General features: G+C 35.9%; 1 protein-coding gene across 1 annotated transcript; it reads right to left on the minus strand.

The window, feature by feature from the left end:
- Positions 1–1,610: 1,610 nt before the first annotated feature.
- LOC306758050 (cathepsin Z) lies at positions 1,611–6,541 on the minus strand. The gene is made up of 6 exons (XM_079243266.1): positions 6,399–6,541; positions 5,088–5,251; positions 4,733–4,912; positions 2,965–3,115; positions 2,350–2,515; positions 1,611–2,183 (listed from the first exon to the last, which is right to left on the minus strand). The coding sequence occupies exons 1-6, from the start codon at positions 6,524–6,526 to the stop codon at positions 2,070–2,072; spliced, it is 903 nt and encodes a 300-aa protein (XP_079099392.1). The 5' UTR covers positions 6,527–6,541; the 3' UTR covers positions 1,611–2,069.
- Positions 6,542–8,423: the final 1,882 nt, after the last annotated feature.

The following is an 8,423-nucleotide window of genomic DNA, read 5'->3' on the forward strand; positions in this document are numbered from 1 at the left end:
GCTTCTTCTTGTTTTTCTTGTTAGTTATTAAAGACATATTCAATTCAATTCAACTTAATTTATGTACCGTCAAATCACGGCAATGCCATCTCAAGATGCTTTACCATAAGCATCTTGAGATTAACACATCAGACAACATATCTGATGTGTTAATTTTCATTGTAGAATGTGTTAATTTTACTGTAAAGTTGGCAAGGACCAGACGTTTGTCTTCTTTATTGCTTTGACGCTTTGTAAAAGCATACAATTTGAATTTTTTGAACATGTTAAAACATTTGTAGCAGGCCTGGGATCCCCCGGGCTCTTCATCTTCTGGACAAGGCTTCCTGCTTTCTGAGTTTATCAGAAATGCAGGGTTATGTGCAAAGAATCCAGCTTATAATTACAGCCACCAGCTGGGCAATGATGCAGCCTTAGTAACTCAAACCAACAGATAGAAACCTTAAAAAAATGGACAAACTCTTAATATTGGACCAGACTGAATAGTAGAATATAAAGCTTAGAGTAATAAAGACAACAATGTGCATTAAACACACAGAAAACAATTAACTTGTGTTGCAGATGAAATATAATGACATTATTCCCCATATGCGAGTCAAACTTGTAGAACACTGGATCCTAGATTTTCCATGATTCACCTAATCAGCTCACTGACTGATGAAATCTGCAGAGTTATTTTTAAAATGTTCCCCGCAGAGTCACAGAAAACATTATACAACAGTTTGCGATTGAGAGCCTCTTTTAGCACTCCCGCTAACGAGCTCTATACATCAGCCTGTCGGTATGGTAACCATTTACTTTCTATGATTTCTGGCTAAATAGGAATCAATCAAAATCCTTTTTTTTTTTCTCCCCTAACACTTTTAAATAAGTTATTATGAATGTGATTTAATGTTAGTGGTATTTGAATGAAAACATACTGACTCTTAGCTACATCTTCTAAAAGATCCAGTGTTGATTTTAAAATGTAAAAAGCTGCTAACATTTCCTCAAACTTTGAAAACAAAGTACAAATCAGCTCTAAATCCTCATTCAGCCTCATCTGAACAAATGAAATCTAAGCATCATTTGATATTGATCTCACTTGTGCAGAAGAAAAGGCGCTATAGATCTACTTCCATTGATTTGGCTATTCTGATATTGGGAGTAAACAGCTTCCTTATGAAATATGTGTGATAATGGATCTGAAGTGATGAAACTGTAGTTATTTCAAGCTTAAAACTGGATTAACCAGCAGGTCATCCATCCAGTCTACAGTTTATCAAACCATTTGTTAGGTCTGAAAAGGAATATTTTTTTAAATGCAGCATCTGACAAATCATTTTGTTCCTTCACAGACTTAAAGCTCCCATAACACAAATAATTCTTCTAAATGCATGAAGAATTTAAAGCTGATGTCACAAATGGATTGGTTTAAGTGCCATATTGTATGCTACCTCACTGTGACGCTGTCTTTGCATGCACAGGTCTTGAATTCTAACTTTCCTATGTGTCAAACTGTAGAATCAGTTTCCAAAATTATAAGTCAATTTTTATTCCTCATAACCTAATGTCATCATCAGCACAAACACAGCCATTCAAAAACACATCCCATGATCCACATGATGCGGTTTTAAATAAATTTGTGACAAAACGGAATTTACAGGTAAACAGCTCGTCTTGTGTTCAGCAACTAAACTTAATTACTCCTAGTAAAGTCCATCTTCATTCTCCTTTATTCTTCACTTATTCACTACATTTGTTTTTTCTTTTTGTCAAACACAGCATCTAACCAGGCAACATGGTTATAGACTAAGGTGATGGGTATAGCTTTCCTTACTGGGAAGTGCTCCTGTCCAGGTATTCAATAAGATGTAACATACCTTCAGAAATCTTAAAAACTGCCTTAAAAAAAAAAAACTCCCCAAAAACTAAAACACAGCTGAAAATGATTATATACCTGGAAATAACTGCTGTCAGTTAGGAAATAGTCTGGCATACTTCATAAAATCTTTAATTTTTCAATTTATTTGTCAAATTACTTCCATTATTACATGGCACATCTTGAGCTTGTCAGTTTAATGATGCTTCTATGTTAAAATAGGGTCTCCATATACACAGTTTTTCTCAATACCCAGGTTAAACCAGTTGCCTTTTCCTCCTTTGTATTCACTGGTAACGATCCTCGCCCAGCCGTGTTCTCCCTGAAAGCAAGAAGAAACATGTCAGTTCAATCTGCGAGCACAAAGCTAAGCATCAGTGAATGCAACAACCCTAAAAATACTTTTTCACTCATTACAGCAAAAGCACAGAAATCTATGACAGTAGCTGCATAGCTGATTCAGGCAACGCATGGCGAGTAAAACCAACCCAGAACTCTCCCCAGGAGTTTCTCACGATCCAGAACTCGGTCCTGTCTTCATCTACGCCCCAGCCAGCCACAGACACAATGTGATTTGGCAAGGAGAGGGGGTGAAACTCAGCGACAATCCCTCCAGAGTATTCCTCCAGGCCATCAGTTGCCATCAGAGCACAGCTAAAAAAAAAAAAAAAAATCTAGTTAATCATTAACATTTTTATATGGAAAGTTTTGCAGAAGGATTTAAATCTGCAAATCAAATGCTGACAAAATACATTTTTTACAAAAGAATATTTTCATATCCTGATAACTCCTAATGTGTTTTTCACAATAATCAGATTTAATATAGTTTTTGGACCCTCTTGTAAAGTTTTGTTTGAAACACAACTTAAGAGACAACTGAATAAATAAAGTCCTTGAAAGGTTTGATCGTATGAAAAGCAGTCAAACCTTTGAAAACTGTAAATGAGTTAAGTCATAACAATGAATTATCAAATTAAATAAAGCTTAGCTGTTCCAAGGTGAAGACAGATTTCTATGTGGTGATTTTGTAATCATGAATGATGAAGAGTTAAAAGGTCAGACTTATTCTTCCCTGTTAACAACTTTGGAGGACTTTCTGCTACCTGATTGGCCCGTTGGTGTAAATTTCAGCTTTCATGTGGTCTCTTCCAGAAACATCTCCATAGTCTCCCACTTTCCACACAGTGTAATTCTTCACAACAGCACAGGATTCAAAGAAGGAGCACGTTCCACACTGGTTAAACTGCTCGCACCCTGAAACAAGAGAAGAAGATCACTCCTGCTGATGGTTGATAAAACACATTTAGATTAATGGTCAGTGTCAGATTTAACATCTAATCCTGAAGTGGGAGAAAACAGCTAATACAGACATTTTCTCTTGATTACGACAGAGAGTGCCGCTTATGTCTACAGGAGGTTAGATTTTTCACTAGCGACAGGTTAGCAACGTTGCTAGCAGTGATGGAGCAACCAGGATACAAGATTTGGGTCAGTTGGATTATTTTTTAAAATAGTGAGTCTGAGTGTGTGGTGGATAAATCAAGAGATCTGTCTTGACCAAGCAAAGTGACTACAATACAAACAAGTTGAGGGTGGAATATGAAGGAAATGCAATAAAACTGTCGTTTGGCATAGTTTGCAGACATAATATTAACAAGTGTTCGCTACAAGGTGCCATACAAGCCTGCCTCTTTTTCTTGGTTCTGAATTTATTAGAAGACAGTAATACTGTGGTTATGGAAGTGTGTATTGCATGTTTGATCACTTTAACTATGGTCTCATTAAAAATACATTATGATAATTACCACTTTAAAGGTTTTTAGACAGCATTTTTATTCGTGTCTGGAGAATGGCAAAAAAGTTGATATGCTAGTGTAGTAGGGCGTGATGCATGATAGTGTTTGGCCCCATGTGGCTGGAGTGTGTCAGCATTTCCTGCAGGAAGAAGGCATTAATGCTATGGACTGGCCTGCCTGCTCACCAGACCTGAATCCAGTGGAGCATCTCTGAGACATCATGTCTTATTCCACCCACCGCTGCTAAGCTGCACCAGACTGGTTCCCTGATCCAGGTTTGGGAGGTGAGCCCTCAGGAAAACATCCTTGGTCTCATCAGGAGCATGCCACACATTGTAGGGAGTGCATACAGACACATGGAGGCCAAGACACTCCCATTTTAATTATTCTTGAGGAATTTCCATAGAAACTGGGTCTGATCTTTCTGCTTTTATTTTGGAAAGGGATTCTGAATCCAGGCCTCCATGGGTTAATGATTATTATGATTATTGGTCATGCTTATGTTATTTTGTTCTTGTATGCCACTATGTAATTAATAAAAATTTTCAATTGGAATATTTCATTAATTAAGATCTAAGATGTATTGTTTAAATTTGCCCTTCATTGTTTTTAGCCCTATACAATGTCTCTGCTATTATAACTGTTGTCCACACCTAACATGATTCAATTAAATCTATTGTGCAGCACAGCAAGGCACTTTAGGTCATTTTTTATAGAAGACAGCTGCACTTGTCAAGATTTGATCAGGTTTTAGATTCTGTGAGTAATAAATCTGCAGCTGTAACAGTCTCCACTCTCAAGATTTTGGAGGCTAACAGCAGGGATTTTATGAAGAATAACACTGAGATCAGTGAAAAAAATTGAAGTTCATAGGTAATAGATGTGCTCGAAGATAAAACTGCAGGCTAACTAGCTGTGAAAATGACTTCTTTGTAGCCCCGTCTTTCTGCACTGTTGATAAAACAGGATGAAATCTTCCTAAGCTGTTGCTAAACAAGCCTTTCCTTCATGATTTATCCTCAAATTTTCTGACCACATGCACTTTTTGGGAAGGTGAAAACATTGTATTTCTTACTTTGGTTTATAGCTTGGTAGTTGTTGCAGGTTTCATCAGGAATGCCTTTTTCATGTGCGTAGGCGTAGACTCTCAGGTGGTCTCCGCCATAACAAGAGCCCGCCCTCCCACAGTCTATTACGTTCTGGACAGACAGGTAGGCCGATGGCCAAACTCCTCCACGTTTAATGTTAATACGGTCTAAAAAAAAAAGTATGAAATACTATCAGCAGAAAACAGTGAAACTGACAGTAGATTTTAGTCCTGACTCCATGGGTGATATGAAATATTTAGAAATTAAAACGATGGCATTCATAAAATTCAGTCCTCTGCTTTATCTAGTTCTTCTTCCATCTATCTCTGTTGTCATGGTTACCTGCCAGGGCACTAGTGGCTCCCATCGCCCAGCAGGAGCCACAGTATTGAGGGATGTGTTGGTTCCTTGTGACGCTCACATAATTTTTCCCCTTGATGTTCCTCCAATCCCACGAAGGAGGAAGATCCGACACTTTTACATACTCGTGAGGTCGGGCCTTCGTCCTACAAACAGCAAGCAAGAGGTTGCGCATTATGTTTAGATTCATTACACTCACACTTTACACTTGTCTAAAAAAATGACGTCTCCATCACTGTGCAAGTGGAATACTGGCTGCGACCGATTATTAGTTCCTGCAATATCCTGCAGGAGCTTCTGACTGAAAGGGATATTGGAGGGTGATCCTAAAATTGCTCCTCAACCTGAGCGCAGATTCAATAGACTGGTTTAATGGAAAACAACTCAGTGAGCAGTTTTATAGAAGAAAAACAGTCATCTTGTCATTAATACACAATATTGTAAATATTGTCTTAATGATACAGGAAAGTCACAGTTCTTTTGTCATATCTAAATAAAAATGTCACAATTGCTCTGTAATATTTTGCTCCTAACAATATTTCATAATAAAATGTAATAAAATGTTTAATGTTTGTGTCTATCAGTAATTAAAAAAGACACATGTCAACCAATCACAGGTCTTTTATGTGGCTTCATACAGAGAAGTGTAATCTAACACAAAAAGAGGGATTTAACACAACAAAACATTTATTTTCAAATGCATGTAACAGGACTTTTAACCTGTCCCATTAATCAACCCATCTGATTTATTTTTACTATGTGCCATAAATTGAAGCATGTCCAGTTTAAGCTGCTACAGCAGTGACGTGCATTAAATTGAATAGTCAAATTCATATAATTACATTATAAAGTAGAAATTTTCTCCCTCAAATTTTGTGTTTTAATGCTTAAAGCGCTTTTTTTTTTTCAACAATATGACTTAATTTAAAGCAAGAATATATTTTCCCCGCACGATATAAAATTAAGAAAGTCTGATTTTCATAAAACACGAGACAGTATATATTAAATCACTCAAGAGACGGCATGAATACAGAAATAACGTAGGCAATAAGCCCCTTGATCTACAAACTCATTGCAATAGGTATTGTCATCTTCTAAGTTACAATCATACAATTACACTGATGTAAGCTATGAATTAAAAATAGTAAATGAAAGTGGATTACTAGAGGAATATTACAACTGTAATAATGCGCTGATAAGTTATTTTCCAGACGTAAACAACAAGAAGAACATCTCTGTTTAGACTGCTGTGTCGCTGTCTGCACCCACGATAAACATGCTCCTGTTACTTACTTTACTGAGTCTGGTCTCCCGTCGAAAACGGGTTTGTAACATGGCTCGGATAAAAACCTGGAGGAGGTGATTTGTAATGAAAATGACGCTAAACAAAACAACAGCGGGCCGATGTTTGAAGACGCCATGTTAGCCCCGCCCACTCCGTCTGACGCAGCGACGCAATGACAGAGCGCCGCCTGTTGACCGCTCACTGCTATGGCACACTGCTCCAGATCCAAAGCGGTTGTTGTCATGTGTTCAGTAAAGAAACAGGTTTCCCCCAAGAATAAAGATCTTGCTTTACCTTCCACAGTCTGTAGTACAACAATGTAAGTATAAGAATATACAAACTGAATGAGGATAGGACCATAAAAATATACATATGCCCAATTATTTTCAGAAATGAAAGGTAAAGGTATAAATATGGTAAATATTGTAAATGAAGGAACATGTTTGAAAGAACATGTTTGAAATGAATTTTATATATATATATATATATATATATATATATATATATATATATATATATATATATATATATATATATATATATATATATATATATATATATATATATATATATATGCCTTTTGTTATTTGTCATTAATTAAACTTGTAATTTAATAACTCATCAAGTATGGACTGACTGGAACCTACATGTTCAAAAAACTATCTAATTATGACTGTAGTTATTTTATTAGTTAATTTATTTAGAAAATATTGAAAATCTTACATACTCCACCTTTAAAGTATTACTTCTTCTCTTCATGTACAATTATTTTTCCTGTTCATGATGATGTCAGCACTTTAACTGATGTAAAGTTTTAGAGTAATATTTTATCACGTGATAAAGTTTTTAAAGGAAATTTATATAACTACTTAACTTATCGTATTACAGCGATTTTTTTCTTACTCGAACAGAAAAACAGTAGCAGCTCTGAAATTTCACAAGTTACAATTTTACATTTGGATCATGAATCAACTATTAATGTTAATGACTAAAGTAACAAATGCCATTCTCCATTGAGTATCTTTGGGATCCATGACACTGAGACTTCAACAGTATTGAAAATACTGAAAAAGGAGTGCTACAACTGACATAATTCATTTTATGAACTACATCAATGTATTACGGTACTCAAATGCCCGCTACTGAAATTACTGATGTTGCCTGCCATTCTCTGTTAAGTCACAACAACATGGCACTAATAAAATGTAAAGAAATCTGCCTGAGTTGATGCACACTGGTCCAGAAATCAAAACTTGACCTTAAAAAATGTAACACTAATAATTAGGAAACCATTTTAAAGGTAGGCAAATACAGAAATAATAAGGATAAACAAAGGTGTGGGCTGGGGCATTTAATGAACATTACTCTCCTGCATCACTAATCATAAATTAGATTCTCTAAATATTGAATGAGTAGTAGAATAGTAGTACTTTAGAGAAACTCTTTCTGAAGATTGACTTTTCAGAAATGTATTACTTTATTTATTTATTTTTTTCTACTTTACAGTGGTTGATAAGCTATCATCCTTAAGATAAAATAAATGGTGGTGCACTGTAGTATTTCTATACTCAGCAGGAAACTGAAATAGCTCACTTAGTTCCTAGTTACAATCACATTACACCTAATGCAGCACCGATGATTGGCTGGGTTAGTGTGGAGAATATAAAGCTCTTAACAAGGTTATTATGTTACAGGATGAAACGAGACTTCGACACACCCTGTTTTTGTGAGGGAGAAACGTTGGTGTTTGTACTTTCAATGATTAAAGATTAGATGTCCATTAGGAACATAATGAACCCTCACGAGGAACGGTAGACGGTTTACTGTTATTTGTTTAACAGTCCATCTGCAGTTTGTGTGGGTTTTTTTTTCTGTTGATGATGATGAGCAGCTCATGGGAAAATTCTTCATTAGTAAAGGAGCACGCATGTGTTGTATTTTGTACAAAATGGGCTGTAAAAGTGAAGTATATGGTTTCTGTTTAGTATTAGTCATGACTGGATCAGCACCAGGTATATGGATACATCCACAAT

Source organism: Telmatherina bonti (genome assembly GCF_933228915.1).
Source record: "Telmatherina bonti genome assembly, chromosome: 7".
NCBI lineage: Eukaryota > Metazoa > Chordata > Actinopteri > Atheriniformes > Telmatherinidae > Telmatherina > Telmatherina bonti.